The following is a 20,786-nucleotide window of genomic DNA, read 5'->3' as shown; positions in this document are numbered from 1 at the left end:
ATAACAGTTAATGAATAAATGAGCATGCAAATAACTATAATATCAGTGGTTTCAGTTCCTTTTAAATGAGCTGCTTGAAAAAGAAGATGCCCCCAGAAAAGACAATTGACATGGAAAAAACACAGATTTTTCTTGATTCTGTCTCATGTAGTGGCTTTATTGACCCAGACTGGTAATTAGAGAAATACACCTGTGTATTTTACTACCTACACACTACCATGCATAATGCAGTCTAACTAAATCTAACAAGAAAGGACAAGGTCATTTCTAGAACGTAGGTGCAGATACAGTCTCTCACTAATTTTGTTTCTCTTGGTTATATTTTTTTAACACTGAAGGCTTGTTATTGGCAAAGGGCTGTATGTATCCCTGATCTAATACTATAAACACTGGAGGAACTGCACAAGGCATAGATTGCCATAAAAACACAGTAACGCAACTACTACGAAGAATTAGGGGAAACATCAAAAGCCATTTGCACAAGCTGTCTTCTCTGCAGTGTGTTCCAGAGACTGACAGCTCCTCTGTAACATTGCTCAGGCTGAAAACATTTTTCTGAATTTTAATAATCTGGTGATGACTTTAAACTTACAAATGAATCTTTGAGAAGCCAACAGCCCACCTTAACTCACTATTCACATGGCTAAGAGACACGTGTTCCTGACTATGATGATGATGAAGAATAGGTATATCTTTCATACCCTCTTTGGAGTAATGTTGAACTTCAGCTTTGCAGACAACGCAAAGTTAATTTTCCATGCCACTTGTGTAATTGTTTATTATGGAAAAGGAGATACGTTAACTATTTCCTAAAAAAAAGGTGAAAAATTTGCAAGCAAAAATTCAAGAAAAGATGTAATACCTTCAGGACAACTGTATTTTATTCATGTACCATTCCTCTAGCCCTTAACACTAAATTACCTCATGTTTTTCTATCACATGCTGATACCAACCAGCTTTCTTCATCAATCACATGTCACTCGAGGAAATCGAAAGAGAGCAAGGAACCTGGCTGAGCACTGGTGTCAGCCCCTACAGGGATATTCTTTGGAGAACAACATACATGATATGCTTCCTAGCATCCTTTTCTGTCCAATTATAAAAATAACAGGGCCATAGCTAATGAGAAAAAAGGGGCTGCAGCAGTGCCCTTGAGAAACCACATTATACATTGATATCATTAACCCTTTTGTCCCTTTGAATATGAACCAAACTGCATCTCTGGCTGCCTGAAGGAAGGGGCAAAAGCTGCTCTGCAACCTCTTATGGAGCAATTCCTAGAGCTTTTCAAACGGCATAGGGAAGGCAATCTTAACATCAGGGATAGAGGAAGAGCCATCCAAATTAACCCCAAAAGTATTCAAACTTATGGCTCAGTAGTAAAAGCTTGGTCAATGATCTGAACTTCATTAAGTCACTCTGGCACTGCCCCTGATCTTAGTCTCTCTATAGCTCAATAGTCACAATGTTTCCCTTGATTAATTATTTACACGGGACTCATAACCTCATTTTAATATCTGTTGTGCTAAATACAGTTGTTAATTAAATTCTACTTTTCTCTGATGAAAAAAAGCATTTAAGTCTAGCAAATGTCATAATTCATTTTCATATTAAATAACATTTAGCAGATTCTTTGAAGACAGCAGGGCAGAAATAGTTCACAAAGTGAGTGTGCTGGTTTTGGCTGGGATAGAGTTAATTTTCTTCATAGTAGCTAGTATGGGGCTCTGTTTTGCATTTGTGCTGAAAACAGTGTTGATAATTCAGGGATGTTTTTGTTCCTGCTGAGCAGTGCTTACACAGCGTCAAGGCCTTTTCTGCTTCTCACCCCACCCCACCAGCGAGGAGGCTGGGGGGGCACGAGGAGTTGGGAGAGGACACAGCTGGGACAGCTGACCCCAAGTGACCCAAGGGGTATTCCAGACCATATGATGTCATGCTCAGCATATACAGCTGGGGGAAGAAGGAGGAAGGGGGGGACGTTTGGAGTGATGGCGTTTGTCTTCCCAAGTCACCGTTATGTGTGACGGAGCCCTGCTTTCCTGGAGATGGCTGAACACCTGCCTGCCGGTGGGAAGTGGTGAATGAATTCCTTGTTTTGCTTTGCTTGCGTGCGTGGCTTTTGCTTTCCCTATTAAACTGTCTTTATCTCAACCCACGAGTTTTCTCACTTTCACCCTTCTGATTCTCTCCCCCATCCCACTGTGAGGGGAGTGAGCGAGCAGCTGCGTGGGGCTTAGTTGCCGGCTGGGGTTAAACCACGACAGTGAGGCAATTGCATGGGGTCAGTACAAGGCACTGACTGGTGACAGATATCCAGAAATAATGTAACCAGATCACATTGTTTTTCATTTCCTTATGGAAGTGATGCTCTGTGTTCTGGGGAGAAGAACACACATCGAGAGACTTGTGAGGAAAAACTAAGAGGAATTAATTCCTCAAAAATAAGAGGAACTAATGATCTTTGTAACAGGCATGATTGCATTATTATGAGACGTCATAATACCAACAAAAATTCAAAATATTTGAAATCATCCTACCTCGTTAATTAAAAAAGGAGAACCTGCAAATGTAAGGATGACAAGTCTAAGAATATTAATGATTAGATTTTTAAAAGTGTTCAGCATCAATTTACATCAATAATTATGAAACATTTGGTAAGATACCAAGACAGGTAAGTACTATTTTTACAGAAAATGAGGTAAGAGCTAGAAATATTAATTTTTTTTTTTTTTTTTTTTTTTAGCATAACATGCATCATGAAGTTCAACAAGGGGAAAGGCAACGTCCTGTACCTGGGGAAGAACAACTCCATGCACCAATAAATGCTGGGGCCACCCAGCTGGAAAGCATCTTCACAGAGAATACCTGAGGGTCCTGGTAGACACCAGGTTGAACATGAGCCAGCAATGTGCCCTTGCCACAAAGAATGCAAATGATACCCTGGGCTGCATTAGACAAAGTATTGCTGGCAGGTCGAGTGAGGTGATCCTGCCCCTCTGCTCAGGGCTGGTGAGACCACACCTGGAGTGTTGTGTCCACTGCTGGGCTCCCCAGTACAAGAAAGACATGGACATACTGGAGAGAGTCCAGGGCAGGGCCACAAGGATGATTAAGGGACTGGAGCATCTCTCACATGAAGAAAGGCTGAGAGAGCTGGGACTGTTCAGCCTGCAGAAGAGAAAGCTCAAGGGTGATCTTACCAATACCTGAAGGGAGGCTACAAAAAGGACAGAGCCAGGCTCTTTTCAGTGCTGCCCAGTGACAGGACTAGAAGCAATGGTCACAAACTGAAGTACAGGAGTTTCCCTCTGAATATCAGGAAACACTTTTTTACTGTGACAGTGACTGAGCACTGGCATAGGTTGCCTGAAGAGATTGTGGAGTCTCCCTCCTTGGAGATATTCAGTAACCATCTGCACATGGTATACATGGAAAGTATACACTATTTATAGATTCAGGAACTGAAAGGTGCACTGAGAAGACATCTTCACAGGACATGTATTTTAGAGGTTATGTTTTATATGCTTTTGTTGTCTAACTCAAATCCTGGAAAACAGTGACCATTTACATGTGGTTTTGTCATCTCTTGCATGCAGACTCATAGTTAGATATACCCAGATATGAAGTCATCCACCTCCAACTACTATACAACGGTGCAAGCTGCCTCCGCACTGTCACACTGCTGTACCTATACCAGATGCATTCCGGTAGCAGAGTGAACTCATGCTCCAGACCAAGGCAACCGATACTGAAGGAAGACCAACTTCTTTATCTTCAAACTCTCTTAATGGTTTTGGCCCCAATGGTCTCTAGAGCACCATAGAAAGTTTCAGACTAAAACTATGGTCAGCAGCCCCACTACTTCTGATAATATCTTCACTCCACCATTTACACAAAAGACAGACCTTTCTTGGGGGCCAGAATGAGGCCAAATATAAATTAAATGAATTGCCACAATAAATAAAGAACGTCTCAAGCCTTGCAGATCTGTACCCCAAGTTTGAGCTGTTTTCAGCTTCTTTTCTGTCTGCACATCAAGAGGGCACACGTTCAAGAGTGAAACAACATTCAGAAACTGCATGGAAACTCAATCCTTATCCAGACAAAGCCTCAGCTCCATGCCTCGTTCTGCATCTGGGGAGAAGGTGGCAAAACAACAGACATGAGACAAAGGTATGTTGTTTAATGCAAGGCTGGAGGTGCTGACACATTCCTGCATAAGGATGGTAGAAGAGCTTAAAAAGACGGAACGCCCCTGAATGGAAATCCACCACTATCTCTAGTTTCATCACTGGTGGAATTAGCTAACCTCAAAAGGGGATATTAATAAGAATAACAATTCATGAGATTAGTCCAATATTGCTTGCCTGACATTGTGTATTATCATAAATGTCACTGTAACCGCTAGATGTCATAGGAAAACATATCTTTCTCTACCATGTCAAAAAGGTAGTGGATAAGTTTCTCTGGTAAAGATTTAAAAAAATAAAATGTTGGTATAAATCACTGACTTCTACACCCCTCTAGCTAAATAGGCCATTCCTGCCAGCTCCTGCCTCGGTCCACTCTGAAGAATGAATTGTGGCTGGACATTTGCCCGTTACAGCTGCATCAATAGGAGGGAATTCCTGCATGCCTGGGAGTGTTCCTGGCACTGGCAAGCTGTCACTCATGGTGCTACACGGACATGAGTTTGGCCTGCTCCAGCCAGCACTCTCCCCACACAGTTTTGGTCAGGAGAACAATCCCAGGGATTATTCCTAGTGGGTGGCTTGAATGCACCAGCCTGTTTTGGAGACTGACACCGTTAGTGGAGACGTGAACTGATCTGAGCCAGTTGGCCTCAGTACCCAGTTTCCTTGGCATGCTTTATTTATGTGTATAGATATAGTCTGTCCATCCTGTGGGAGAATTGTTCAGACTCACAGTGACCACAGTATCCAATTCCCAGTTTGGCTGCCAGGAGTGTTTTTTATTATACTTGTGATATTACAACTTCATTATATTCTGTAGAAAGTAATATATTTTTCTGGCTATGTTTTGTGCTTGGTAGTGTTACTGTTAAGTTATTCCCCATTGATCAGTGCCTGACTTTACCTTAGGCAGGTATGTTCACTGCTTTTAAGTCCACTATGGAAAAGATTCAGTACTCTTAATCTCTCTATATCACATCTTTGCCTGACTTTACACTGTAGTGAAAACCAGGTGACTCTCCAGGGGTGTTTTTTCTGTGAGTGTTTGTCCTGGTTTCAGCTGGGATAGAGTTAACTGTCTTCCTAGTAGCTGGTACAGTGCTATGTTTTGAGTTCAGTATGTGAAGAATGTTGATAACACTGATGTTTTCAGTTGTTGCTCAGTAGTGTTTAGACTAATGTCAAGGATTTTTCAGCTTCTCATGCCCAGCCAGTGAGAAAGCTGGAGGGGCACAAGAAGTTGGCACAGGACACAGCCAGGGCACCTGACCCAAACTGGCCAACGGTGTATTCCATACCATGTGACGTCCCATCCAGTACAGAAACGGGGAAGTGGGGGGCAGGGATTCGCCGCTCGGGGGACTGGCTGGGTGTCGGTCGGCGGGTGGTGAGCAATTGCACTGCGTATCATTTGTACATTCCAATCCTTTCATTATTGCTGTTGTCATTTTATTAGTGTTATCATTATCATTATTAGTTTCTTCTTTTCTGTTCTATTAAACCGTTCTTATCTCAACCCACGGGTTTTGCTTCTTTTCCCGATTTTCTCCCCCATCCCACTGGGTGGGGGGGAGTGAGTGAGCGGCTGCGTGGTGTTTAGTTGCTGGCTGGGGTTAAACCACGACAGTGTTCCTCATCTGTAGGCCCAGCAGTCACCCACAGGTTATATCAATTGACACTTATGAGAGGCAACAGGTGGACCTCTGCTAAGTAAACCAGTCCTTTTCTTCAATATGTCCTCCATTTGTCAGCATCAACATGTCAAACAGCTTGAATGTTTTGTGTGTTTTCAGGTTTAGAGTTCCTTCTTTCTTTCTTTCTTTCTTTCTTTCTTTCTTTCTTTCTTTCTTTCTTTCTTTCCTTTCTTTCTTTCCTTCTTTCCTTCTTTCCTTCTTTCCTTCTTTCCTTCTTTCCTTCTTTCCTTCCTCCTTTCTTTCCTTCTTTCCTTCCTCCTTTCTTTCCTCTTTTCTTTCCTCCTCTCCTCCTTTCTTTCCTCCTTTCTTCCTTTCTTTCATCCTTTCTTTCTTTTATTTTTTTTTTCCCTCCTTGAGAGTTCTAGATTTTGGGTATGGCTCTTCTATACAGTGAAGAGTAACGTGATGAGACCCAGACAGAAAGTTAACCTCACCTTGTGCAACGCAGTGTTGTGAGAAGGTAGTAGCTCCTGTCCCCAGAAGCAGTTGAGTTGTGTCAGCCTGTTGCTCTGGAAAATTAATTTGTTTTGCTTTTTCAGTGCTGATGAATTTATATGGCTGCTAATTCCAGAGCTACCTCAGTGAACCGTAGCTTGGGAGGTCTCTGCTTGACAGTGTAGCTGTGGACAAGCTTACTATGGTATTAGGTTCATGGTCTAATACAAAATTCTCTGCAATCACTTGGAGAACTTTTTAAATCTCAGGCTTTAAAACCCAGTGTCTACCTGGCATTTAACAGTCTCAGCGTGCATTATCTATTTTCAAATAACAAAAAAGACTGTATGAAGGGCCTTTCTCAAAGTTGCTAAACTGTCACCATTTTGACTGTAATATCCATTTGTTCTCCAAAAATTCAGGTTTCAGTAAAGGTGATCTGCCTTGCATTTTAAAATTAAAGGTGTTGTGTGGAAGGATTTATTCATTCAAAATAATATGTACTGTTCCCTACATATCAAAAAAATGTAGAGTTTAAACACATAATTTAAATATATTTCTTCTTTACTATTAATTGCATCCCACTCTCTCATATTTCTCTTGATTTTCCCCCAATGTAAAGAAATGCCTAACACCTTCAGCTCCCAATCACTTCAATAGGCAGCCAGAATCAGGATGAGATACAAAGTTACTGTTTCACCAATAAAAGATACTTTTTTTTAGAAACAACTATAAAGCAAATACAAAAAGAGCCTTACTATGTTAGAATTAAATAAATGAATGTCGAGCCTATTCCCTGAAGCAGGTTCTAATGTAGTCACAGCTGCAGCATTCTGTGCATATAAAAATTTTTATACCAGTTAAAAAAAAAGATTTCAATAAAAAGTCACCTTTCAAAAATGGAGAACTGCTGCTAGTGAGTTATATATCTCGACAGGTATCCAATATTTACCCCTGGAGGGATTTCTTCTTACAGAGGCTCTAACTCCCTACCAAGTGCTCACCTTCCCAGTCGTTTGGACAAAGGTTAGTATGATGAAATGATTTGTTATGCCAATAAAGTTTTTGTTACGCTGTAAAATGGTTTGTTACGCTACTACTGCTACATAAAAATGTTATGAAAATTAAGTAGGTTGTAAGGTCCAAAAAGGAATAGGCTACTTTTAGGACTAGCTACTAGGAAAAGAAAAAAAGAAGGCTCTTCTGATCTACAATTCTTCAGTACTGTAAAAAGACAACCTAAATGACCTTTTAACTAACAATTTAAATTGGTACCCCAATTAGGAAAGCAGTTATGCATCTGAAACAAATGGGAACTTCCTCAGGTCGACACTATTCAGAATATGGGAGGAACCTGCAACAAGTCTGATAATCTAGGTGGTGGCTTCTGTCCTGTGTGACAGTAAATTAAACAAGCCTAAATTACAATCCAGAATGGAAACTGAAGTACAGACTCATGGTACACTAATCATAATGCGTCATAGATGGGATAGCAAGATAATAAGACTGGAGGAAAACCTTACTTTGCATACAGGATTTTAATTTTAACATTGTGTATATCAGTCAAAAGCAGCATCTGAAACTGGTAACTTTAATTCACAGTCAAGCCTTGTAAGTTCCTGGCATATTTTGAACTTGCAATGAATTGCATCCAGAATTTATTTATGATTGTTCCAGGCAATCAATCACTCCACAAGAAAGGGAGGGCCTGTGACATCTTATGCTTTATAATTATTACATCATTTTTATACTTCTCCATTTTCATATTTCTATTAGTTTGCACATATTAATTTTCTTATTCTATTATCCTAATATTAATATTTGTGTTCCTGTCATTTGGTAAATTTTGACCAGAACTGTACTGCACTGATAAGCCGAGAAGAAAACAGTTCCTGATTTCAACAACCAGCTGTATTTCCACTGAACACTAAATTTGTTTCTAATCACAAAAATTCTAGAAAAATTTCTAACATGATACATATTGTCTTATAGAAGTGAGGAAGTGTTGGAAATATTTATGGTTTTCTTCTATTAAACCAACCACACCTCAGTTTCCCTTGTACAGGCTCACTGAAGCAGAGTGAACGACACTGCATTGCAAGGGGAATTTGTTGCAAATGAAGAACTCATAGGAGAAGCAACCTGCTTTGAGTATCAGGCCCCCACAAGAGTAAGGAAGGTGCATTCAGTTAAACTTTGTAGACATATTGTGCAAAATTCTTCTGCAAGGCCTGCTTTCACAGAAAAATTATAAGGTATGTTGACATACACAGGACTGGGCCTCAAGAGAAGTAATTTTGTCTTCACTGGAAAAGATCCTGACTCAAAAAGACTTTGGTCTTTGCTGCCTGACTGAATGACAGTCAGGAGACGGCTTGTGTAGGTGCTTGTGATGTCACTGGTACCTGAGAAGCTGATAGGCCAGGAGCAGACACATGGCTTGTGTAGGTGCATGTGATGTCACTGGTGCGCTAACCAAGTGCACTATTTCAGACCTGGATTGTCAAGTGGAAGTCCATTAATCACTGCTGTAAGATACAAGTTTATCAAATTTTGATTAAAAGCAGTGGCAAGGAAAAAGCACTTGACATCTTACAAAAGGCATTTAGTAATGCAGAGAAATTATCTTGAACTTTTAGACTACTTCATTCTAGACAGTTGGACAGGATGATAGATGTAACCATATACACTGATTTTTTTCTTTCAAAAGACAACTGTCCTTACCCTGAAAAATGTAAAAATTAAAATTTTTACCAGCCTTTCTGGTTGCTCAGACCAGGTAGCTCACCTGACTAGTAGGTGTGGACTGTAGACTACATGTCTTCTCCCACTGTCTGACAAGTACTGGTGGCCATGGTTAGGACCACGAGCCATGAGCATAGAATAGGTCTAGACATCTGGGGTGTATCAGACCTATGTGCACCCACTTGGGGCGGGCCAGTTGCTATGTACTACTGTCCTGGTTTCAGCTGGGATAGAGTTAACTGTCTTCCTAGTAGCTGGTACAGTGCTATGTTTTGAGTTCAGTATGTGAAGAATGTTGATAACACTGATGTTTTCAGTTGTTGCTCAGTAGTGTTTAGTCTAAAGTCAAGGATTTTTCAGCTTCTCATGCCCAGCCAGTGAGAAAGCTGGAGGGGCACAAGAAGTTGGCACAGGACACAGCCAGGGCACCTGACCCCAACTGGCCAACGGGGTATTCCATACCATGGGACGTCCCATCTAGTATAGGAACGGGGAAGTGGGGGCGGGGAATCGCTGCTCGGGGGAGTGGCTGGGTGTCGGTTGGCGGATGGTGAGCAATTGCACTGCGCATCATTTGTACATTCCAATCCTTTCATTATTACTGTTGTCATTTTAGTGGTGTTATCATTATCATTATTAGTTTCTTCTTTTCTGTTCTATTAAACCGTTCTTATCTCAACCCACGGGTTTTGCTTCTTTTCCCGATTTTCTCCCCCATCCCACTGGGTGGGGGGGGAGTGAGTGAGCAGCTGCGTGGTGCTTAGTTGCTGGCTGGGGTTAAACCACGACAACTACACATGGCTATGTAGAGAATGAGCTACCACTTCTAGGACATCACACGCAGCTCATGCCAAACAATGTTTTAAGCAGAAGCAGAAGCAGCCATCAGATTGAAGAAAGGCTGTGGCCAAGACTGGGCTGTTGCTCCCAAAGCAACTCATCCAGCCCCAGCGCTTCCCTGCACTGCAGACTTTTTATAACGACTTCTTGTATTTGCAGGTTTTGACTGGTATTGCAACTACAAAATGTGGATCATGGAGGTAGATTATTCTGATTACGCAGAGTTCCAGAAAAGAACAAATAACATGGTTAAATATAAATGAGTACTTTAATTCCTAATATTTCTCTCGCCTTTTTCAAGTGTTACATCCATATCTCACTTTGGGAAGAAACCTGGCCATGTATCATGTAAAATATATTTACATTCAGGGCTGAATAAATACTGCCATTGATTGTGAAATTCAGAAAGGTTTAGGCAAATTGATTTTGGACAAGTCTGCTCTCCTTTGCTGTAGAAGTCTCAATGAACGTGAGCCAAGAACTCAAGTTAATTTTCACCTGTCCCAGCAAAGGCCAGAATGGGACTATGCCTGTACAGTGCTTTACGAGATATAAGGAAAGAAAAGAGCAGTGCACATTTTAATAACATGAATATCATTCTCTAATTGAAAATACAATTAAAAATCTGCACTGCTATCCATCAACTACTACATCCCCCTTTCAGGACAGAGACACCCAAAAGCAGCAGGCTGCATGCGAAAGGACTGCTGGAATCCGAATACAAAAAGAAACAGGAACTTACGGAGAGGAGTATTTGGATAGCGCTGTGAATGACCTCTAGGTACTGGAAATCAATTATGCAGCCTGTCACAGAGACGTAGGAGTAATCCTCTAGGATGCCAGGGGCAGAAGGACGCACCACCCTTCGTATGCAGCCAGGCCCGTGTTCCCGCCACCAAGAGCGGTGCATTGAGATGTTAAAGGTCATGAGATCGGTTTCCTAGGAGAGAGGGAGGGAAAAAGTGTGAAAACCTCTAACTTTGTGTTATTTAAGGTAAAGCAAGGGAAATAAAAGATGTTTTCAATTATTATAAGGAAAATGAGATAAATAACTTGCCTTCCCCCTCACCCCAGTAATTTTAACATGAATGTAGGCCATTAAAGGCGAGAGAGGAAATTGCAAATGTATCATTTATTTTGTAATTGCACATAGGGGCTTCTGTCTGGCAGAAGAACCATCGTACCAGGTACTGTACAAAACACAGTGCATATCCTATGTCTCCATGGACTTATAGCCTGAAAAGCAATTTCATTGTTACTTGATTAGAATGTCACTTAAGAATTAATCTTTTTAACAGGCAACAGAGGCAGTTTTACCCCATGGTACTGGAGACGATCTAAAACAAACTTCCACCATATTTATTTAAAATATTAACTATAAATTATAGCTATTTTTTTAAGTAGAAGCACAGACTGTTCCAGCTGCCAAAGGTTCAAATGAAAGATTGTCTCCAGCCAAGCACCCTGCTCTCTTTTCTCCCCTCTGTCCCCCATCCAGATTACCGTCTCCTCAGTTTAGTGAAGAAACCTGCTTCTCTGAACAGATCTGGGTTTAAAATACAAGCAGTAACTTCTCTTCACTGAAATCATCTTCAGCCTCAACCACAGCTTGTCTGATCGGGCCTTAAATCTACCCTAATGGGTACTGGTTGCATTGTAACCTGCACAGTATGTATGTCTGTGCATTTTAGTAAACATCATCCCACTTCCACTTGGAGCAGTGAAGGTGGCAAACATACTAATGTACTAAAGATTTTCTAACAGCTTATCTATGAAGTACAAACAGGAAAATTCATCTGAATTAACAACAGATTTAGGTCTTTAGGTCATGCTCAAGTAAAATACACTGAAGTTGAATGGATACCATTTAAATGCAAAAAAACCCCCTCCTCCCTGGAGATAAATGAGAGTTGAGCTATACTGATACTTCAGATAATTCAGATTTATGTTTCCATGTTTCCCATTCTCAACTCCAAGGCAATTGTAAAAAATGTATGCAAAATTGTCAGCCATATGCCCACAAAATACCCCCATTTCCATACATGCCAGTTTGTGAGCACTGCCGTGACACTGATTTGACCTTTGAATCCCATTCCAAAAATCTGTCCCGTCAGTCCTGACCCTGTCCTGACCAAAGGGGCATTCGGTGCAGATCCCAGTTGCAGGAGTCCTCTTGTTTTCCTCTGTTAACTGCCTTTATTCTGGCCATACCTGAAAATTAATGGGTGAATTACATCCTCTGTTAATGCTAGTTAGCAGTAAGAAACCTGCCTTCGTGATCTGCTGTTTTGCTCTCCATAACTTCTTTACCCTTAAAATGCAAACTTGCTGGAGCATTATTGACAGTTGATGAGGCACCTGTCTTTTGACTTTGCGTTTCATTCCTTGATACTGGTCTAGAAAATTTTTAGCTGCAACATGAAAATGACTTGTGAAATCAGAAGTTGACAGACAATTCAGTTTAATGAAAATGTAATTATAAATATATAGTCATAGGAAACAGCTGACGCTTTCTGTGTACAACAATGCCAGAGATTGCACAGTGTTATCAAGTGCTTTTAACAATTGTCAACTGAAAGAAATGCCATTTGTCAAGCAGCACACACATATTCACTCTCATCTATTTCTGCAGCTCTTTGTTGTGTAGGAATATGGGTTTGCCATGTGGGTTAGTGTGTATCAAATATTGCGAGGTAATGCTTTGTTATCACAACTATGGGAATACATTGTGATGTCCGTGGCATTGGTGTCACAGTGTTCTCTGCTCTCAAGGGTTTTTTTTCTCCTTTTTTTGTTCTTTAAGTTTTTATTATTATGCCCCATTTCAGTATTTGTGCTTGGCTAGTTCACAGCCAATGGCACAGAAAAATGGTAAACTTGCGTAGGGAAACAGCTTGCTAAATGTTGCTAACACATTTAAAATGTAAGAATTTGGCATGTGGTCAGTACAAACACCTTTTATAAATAAAATCTTTCATTTCTGGAATACTGTTATGTTTGCTTCTTGGGGTGATTAAAAAAAAATTGCTTGACTTGATGGTCCTGTTTAGAGATGCTTAACTAGATGGTCATGTTCATATTTCAAGGCTGCTGCTGATGCAGTGAGAGAAGGAAACAGCAATATTATAGTTAAAATTCTTTGACTAAAAACAAAAGAGATGTCATCAGGGCACTTGCTGCTTTTTTAAAAAAGATTATTGTTAAGAAATTATGGATAAAGGCTGGGAGAAGAGCTTTGCATAATTACTTTTCACTATGTATACGTTCTGAGTCCTTAAAGCAGGTAAAAGCGGATTATGATGGCCCAGCAAAGATCAGTTTTAGAAATGCAAACAAAACCACCTGGTGTATTAGCTTGACCTCTAAAATATCACTTCACAAAATGGCAGCTGTAAGCTGTTTGAGCTGATAAATGTTAAGCTGCCAATCAATAAAAGAAAGCCTGACAAAAATCAATTTTTTTTTTAGCAGCTGAAGCACACTCTTCTCTAACTTCTTGAAGATTCTTAATCCATAAAGTGAGTCGAATGTGCCAGGCGTTAAAAAATTAATCTGTATCTTTATCATCATTTACAGAAGTTTTGAAAATTCAGAAACTCTTTGCCTGGGTGTACAGGTTTTAAATATCAGTGAACTTCTGATGGTGTTTCAGTATTTGTGATCTCAGTGCTTGGAAACACTGTGCATGGTGAAAAATCTGCTGCCCAAGTGGCTTATTCTCAGTTTTATGTTCAATGAAAGTTTAGAATTCTTTCAGAAAGTACAAGCAGATACTTGAAGATTTTCCATAGATCATGTACTGTTTTCCAATGTCACAAGCCATCATTAAGTAAATCCATATAAAATGCTTAATCTTCAGCAGGTGATGTAATGTAAACTGCTTATCTCTTATAGAAGAATGCTGCTGCTTCATAGCAAGAGACTCAATTTCAGGCTCTGTACAAGAAACATCAAGTAGTCTCTTTGACAAATCCAGTTGGGATTCATTTAACAATTGAAATTTCAATAATGGATGGAAAATTGCTGTCTTCTGAGCTTCACACTCATGACACATATTTTGACTTTAATTCCATACATCAGCTGGTAAACTACATTTCCTCAGCTGGTAACCTCTCAGACAGATGCCATAAACAAAGAGTGGGCAGAGCACAGATAAAAGAACTTCCAGGAAAATCACATGGGACTTATGGAAGTGATAGAGGGAAGGGAAATCCTGTGTCCTACTCCTCCCTTTTTCAGTCAGCACTAAAGCAATACTCAAATTTGTGGTAAGAATTTTGCTCCTGAGTGTAGGAACAGCCCGTAATCACACTTCTACTGATGTAGAGTCCCTACTGATGTAAAGTTCCACTTAACTGTCTATGGATTTTTAAGCTTTTAAACTATGTGTAGGATTCGTGTTGGCTGTCAGCCCAAGGATTAATTTTGATCATTATTGGAAATCATTGCTATGGCAGGTACTTTCTTTTAGGTGAGATGTAATCCCTTTAAGTCCCAGTAAGACTGTTTCTAAGTGCTTGTACACAATGTTTAATTTCATTGTATCTGCTTAAATTCTACATTTGGTTTCAAGTGGACATTTTCTATTGGGCAGGGCTTTGAGCAACCTGATCCAGTGAAGGATGTCCCTGCCCATGGCAAGGAAGTTGGTCTAGATGACCTTTGAGGGTCCCTTCTGACCCAAACCATTCTGTGATTTTATGATTCTATTTTTAGGTGGTGAATCTAGATACATTTTAACAGATAATAGCATAACACAGTTTATTTTAAAACCGAAGAGCAATAATAAGGATGATATTCCTTTCATTTATTTGTGTATACTTTATGTACAGTGCCTATACCAACAACACAAAAAAAATTAATGAGAAATTAAGACTAACTAAAGTCACCAGACGTAAAGAAAATAAGACACTAAAACTCCAGGAAAAAAACCAACACACCAAGATTGCCTTGTATAACAAACAAATATTCTGCTGTGACACAATGATTATGCATGCAGAAATATTTTTTTCCACTGTATGTTTCTGCTTTATGACATGCTATTTTATATTTCTTTCATTCCTTGTTAGTATCTGAAAAATAATACACTCTTAGGAAAACTATAAAAAAGACATTAGTATGTTGAGTAGGATGGAGGAGAAGCACTTTTTCCTCCACAAGACAGCATTCAACACTTGAAATTTCACAGAAAGGTGCAAGAGCACAAAGGCCTGGCAAAGCATAATGCTAGAGACCTTGACTTTATTGTTGCTTGTGTGGTACCTAGCCCCCCCTAACACTTTTTATTTTATTGATACAAACTATAATACTTATTATAAATGAACATTAATTAGGCTGAGGCAATAAATATTCCCTAAGAGTAACAAGGATGCTCTAGTTCTGACTTGCTACCCAGTTTCTGTTTTTAACAGTGAGGAGAAAAGATTTTCAATCAAACACCTGGTCAATAGGTAATAAAAGATAATATGCATAATGCCAGGAAAAAACCAGCACATTTCCCTGTAATTCCCTACACCCAATTAAGCTTGTAGTTAAGGTGCAGTGGTGTTGGCATGGACAAGGGACACGCACATTCCTTAGCATCCAATTTCCAGGAGACATTAATCCTCATTAGATACAAATGATGTGTTCCAGTGTTAACGAAACCTGCTCTAATTGTAGAAGTACTTTGAAGCATGAGCATCAGCTATTAGCCAAAGACCCCCATTGGCAACATAACCTTAGTTTTCCACCCTGTTATTTCCCGAAACCACAGGTTCTGATCCTGGCTTGCTCTGCATGTGACCAGTTACGCTCCATCTCCTCTCACTGCCGCTGAACAAATTGGTTTTGAAGGCCTGGGCAGATAATACTGAAGAAGTCCATTGACAAATAGGGAAACTTGTGTCACTAGCTCCCACACTTTCTTGACTGGGATGATAATTTTTGAACGTTGACTATTGACTCAACAACACTTGTTAACCATTTGGCTACCCCCCACCCCTACAAAAAAAGACATGAGTTAGGCAGTACTGTCTTCTCCTTTTTTTACTAATTTTACTCCTTGGGCTATAGAGAGTGTTGTCAGCTTTTACTTTATTTTTTTTTAAGTGAAAAAAAGAACTTTTGGAAATTCATTTAAAAACCAGGCAGATGATCTACCTAAATGCTAAAAGTAGTTCCTCTGCATTGCTTAATTTGCCACATGCTGAGGGATCTGTTTCCTGCTTTGCAAAACAGGCAATTTTAAAATTAGATTTACCAAACTTACTAGCAAAGTGAAATGTCTTTAGAAAGCCAGAAGGCAAGAAGTCAACAAGAGAAGCATATTGCTGTCTACTTCATGCTGTGTTATTATTAATCACAAGAAGAAGTCATAAGAACCAGCAAGGGGCTGTTTTCTGAAACTTGTTGCCCCTAAAGATGAGCTCTGATCTTCGGCAATATTCAGATCCATGTGAAAATCCCAGCTCCATGGCTTATGCCTTTTCCGTGGTTTACCTTCCTTTTGTGGCAGTCTCTCTGTCTGAGAAACAGCCCAGAGAGGTAACACGGGACAGCAGAAATAATCTCCAAGCCCAAAGGAAAGAACGGCATAAGACAGGGTGATTGGATCAATAGGAGCCTTACTCATCACTTGTCATAGGAAGTTCAACATGATCACAGAAGTTCAACATGAGCACAAAGAACTCATGACTGCCCAGAAAAGCTGTTGTGCTCTGATGGAATCCTTGATGTGATTAAGCTGAGCACTTTGCTTGAAAACTGCTCTCACCTATTCCCTCTGATGATCCAGAGGTGTGAGACAACATGGGTTTGGAGTGATGGCAAACTGCAAGCACTGCTTCAAGTTTTGAAAACTGGGAATAGGATAAGGGTTTGTGCAGGCTGGTGAGTCCCTCACTCAAGCCATATCTGATTTGGACTGAAACGAAGAATCAAGACAAGACTGAAATGTAACTGTAACAGTGAAGAACTAGAAACATCGTTGGCAGGCCACATATAGCCACCAGCACAAATGCTATAGGAAAACTTTTCAGGGCAGAGAGCCAGGAAAGGTAAAAGTAGGCTTGAAAAAGTCTTAGTATACAAAAAAATGTGAAAAAGTTCTGATTATAGGCCATAAAAAAATTCTGTCCAAAAGGTTCATAAAACTATGAATGTTTGAAAAAGGAGTTTACAATGTAAAGCAATTTTGAGTCTCAGCAAGAACATTTTAATCTATCTTTTTTTTTTTTCTGTTGTCTTTAAACGAAATTGCTGAGATCCCTATGGAGTTACGCGTACATTTGAAATATCACAAAAATCAAAATTTGTCACCAACATACCTTCCCTCAAAGATAAACTGCCTCAATAGCTATATAAAGCTCTTCCCACACTATTTTGTAATATTTTATTTATTGATTCCCAAAGCAGAAAGGATCAGCCTCATGTGCCTCAGTATCTCACCACTGTGTACAGCCTCCAAGCATTTGACAAATACACTCGTTAAGGAAGTACATACCTATTGAGAAGACTCTTGCAATGTTGATGGGGACTGGATTTCTACACTTAAAATGGATAGGACTGGCCTGGCTTGATCATGCTAAAACTATTTGTTCTTCTGTAGTTCTCTTGTCTTTGGTACCATGGACACCCTAATGTGACAAATCCTACAAAACTGACCCTTTCTTGGGGTTTTAGTTCTGTACTAGGAAATGTATGCAAATAGGAGACACAGTTTGTGCCAAAAGCCCACATAATCTAGTATGAGGAACAGATGCAATGTAGCCTCTAGCCAAAACAGGATTCAACTTCGTTATTATCCAAATAACTGTATTTTGTGCACAGTGGTTGTGAACAAAGACAAAACATGGGGATAAAGGCATGATTAAGAATACAATGTCACAATAATAGTACAGTTAATTTTAATAATTTCCTTCATTTCTGGTGGGTTCTGTGCTCTGTCTCTCTGTCCCAACTATATGAATATGTTAACATCCCTTGCTATGTAAGCAGATAAATGCTATGCTGGAGATGCATGAGAGAGTGGGTCCTAAATTTAAGGGTCTGTACTAGACTCCAATGACATTAAAAAGCACCATAAAAAGACTTCTGAAAACTCACTTGAATTTTAAAATTTCTGACAAGAAAAATTACTCCCTCTTTTGAGACTAACCAGAATGTTCCTACCTGCATCCAGGAACACTTTTAAAGATTAATAGGCCAGTTTAAGCAACTGCTGTTGTGTTCACTGCTTTGCTTGCTCGAAGCAATGCAATTGCTCACAATATTGCCAAGTCTTGTTGTTTTATGGCAAGTCTGGTTATGTTCAGCATTTTTGCTAAAGCCTCCATTCCCAGGGACATGCGATTACAATAAGAAGTTTGGCTTGTAACAAGAAAGTGAGCTGAAGAATAAAAGCTTCAAAAATCACGAGGCCTACTGCTAGGCACTTCCAGTCTGTGCTGTAACTTGCATTATTTGCTGCTTTTCTTAAAGCTGGGCTCCTAGAATCTGGATGCATCTCTAGTTCAGATCATGGCTATCCAGGGCACCATGTGCCATAGTTGCCCATCTCAAACGATCATGGATCAGTCAGGGTATAGGAAAGGACCAACTGTTTTTTAACTGTTTGATCAAAGAGAATGACCCAAGTGTACCCCAAAAGCTTAAAAGACAGAAGTCATAAGAAATACTCAACTTTATTGATATTTAAATCAAACTGCATGGTTTCATTGAACTTCTGTCAGGATATCCTAATTTTATTTTAGAGTGTGTGCAAAGGGCAACAAAACCGATGTGCTAATTCACTGCATCTTTTGAGTGAACTCCTATACAGCTCATAGAATAAAACTGTCTGCCACTAACAGATTGCCAGGAAGTGAGTGTCTGCACTGCTGAAGCCCTTCTGAAGACTCAATACAAAATGAGACAAGGTAAAATAAGCAGCAGAAGTGTATTGAACTGCTAGGGGTCTATTTTCTTACTAATTTCATTTCAGTGAAGCACAAGATGCTCCTAGAAACATATACTTCCTCATGACACTTTTGGTTTATATTTGTCTGTGATATCAGGTCATCATATTTTTGCCAGTACCTCACGTTTTGTGGTGCTGTTTGCCAATGACCTTGGCTTTAGCAGAGCAATCCTTTAATCACAGGCCTCGCTCACATTCAGCTGGAGCAATGACAGTCTCCAAAACTAATTTGATAAACATTTTTAAAAAAGCAAAGACAGTCCCTATGGAAACTTTAAGGTCAGAAGATGAAATTTGAAATCCTCCCTTTCCTAGCAGAAGAAGTGAAGGACCGATGACTATGGAAAGGAGAATCTGCTGTAGCAGAACTCAGTTAATATGAGTTATTATTTAACAATATTTGAAATTATTCATTTCAGATTGACTGTAGGTATTAGTCCATGTTTTAGGCTTCTTAAAACATTTTATGTATTTATGTAAACATATAAATACATGCATACTGTACATTTTATTTATGGATACACAGTATGCATATATTTATATATTTACATAAGTATTTAAAATAAGTATATGTATATTTACTCGTACAATTTAATGACTCAACAGTGCTTTCCTGAGAACAGCTGTCAACCATGGTCAAAGAAGGCAGAATTAACAATCATCTCCTTCAGCAATGCATTGTACCCTGGCCTTAGTCAGATTAACTTAATTTGCAGCCTAATCCACCTCCAAAGCTCAATAACTCTCACAGACATTCATACAAAAGAGAGTTTTCATTTGTCCTCTCCAGTCATTTTGAGATTTTCAAAAGACTATTTCAGGAACAAGGACCCCTTTTTTTCTCTGACATACTCTCTCTAGAGCAGGTCTACACTCATCATAATCAAAATTCTCAAGTTCTTTTGATGAGATTAATCAGAAGGATCTGATGGTGTCCAGTAACTTTTGGATAATTTCATGTTTGTCATGCCAAAGGAAATCAGTGAGGTGCTAAGTCTACTTATATTTTTTTCATTCTGAAGAAATTTCTCACAAAAGTTCCTTTAATCAACATGGTTGAATATGTTCCCCAGAAATGTATTTTCAATTCAAGAGGGAACTATAAAAGGCTCTGTTAAGAACTTTAAGTCTAGGTGGATTACTTAATGGTCCTGTTAACAGATGTTATATAAATCCGGTCACTTTAAGACATGAATAAAGCCACAGAGAAGCCTAATGATCCATTCACTCTTTAACATCACAAACTTGTCTGTAATCCTTCATCATGCAATTTTTAATATATCCTGCTCTAATAAATAAGAACAAAATGAGGCCACTGCAAAGATGTAAGCGCATATTGATATTTGAAATGATAGTTTCATTTTACTGTCAAAATTGAAATAATATTAACAGACAAAAGGAAGAACAATAATCAATTTTTAGATAGGCTGATTGAGTTGTGAATGACAGCAGGACACAACTGTAAAAGGACAAGTAATATTAACATCAGTTTACATACTTACTGAATACAAAATCAAGACTACTATGTAAAGAGTTTCCTCATATATAATAGAAAAAGAATTTTCAGTTTGCTTGAGGAAAAAAAATAATCAAAACATTGCCAGCATGAGGCCTTTTACTGCAAGCTGCTGAATATCTACAAAATCCAATACACTCTGGAGATCATTAATCTTTACAATGAATAATAGTAATTATTAATACAACCAGCATTTTCACTTTGTAAGTGTCTCTATTTTTAAAACTGGTTTTAAAAGCAGTGGTATGAGGATGTCAGGGTAACTCCAGAAGGCAGCTGAAAGTCTGAGAAGTCTGCAAAGCTACAGAGTTGATTTGACAGGCATGCATGCATGTTACTTAATTTCAATAAGCATCACACTGACATTAGAGATCTACATATATTTGCTGGATTAGGGCCAGCAAGAAAGGCAATAAGAAAGG

General features: G+C 39.3%; 1 protein-coding gene across 2 annotated transcripts in view; it reads right to left on the bottom strand.

The window, feature by feature from the left end:
* The window catches only part of NKAIN3 (sodium/potassium transporting ATPase interacting 3), a 393,979-nt gene that overhangs the window by 84,910 nt on the left and 288,283 nt on the right, over positions 1–20,786 (bottom strand). For both annotated transcript variants that reach the window (XM_052788441.1, XM_052788442.1), the window contains exon 4: positions 10,653–10,850. In XM_052788441.1, coding sequence (XP_052644401.1) covers positions 10,653–10,850 — 198 coding nt within the window. The remainder of the gene's footprint in view (positions 1–10,652; positions 10,851–20,786) is intronic.

This window comes from Harpia harpyja, chromosome 5, assembly GCF_026419915.1.
Source record: "Harpia harpyja isolate bHarHar1 chromosome 5, bHarHar1 primary haplotype, whole genome shotgun sequence".
In the NCBI taxonomy this organism is placed as follows: Eukaryota; Metazoa; Chordata; class Aves; order Accipitriformes; family Accipitridae; genus Harpia; species Harpia harpyja.
This window is presented reverse-complemented; position numbering and strand designations above follow the sequence as displayed.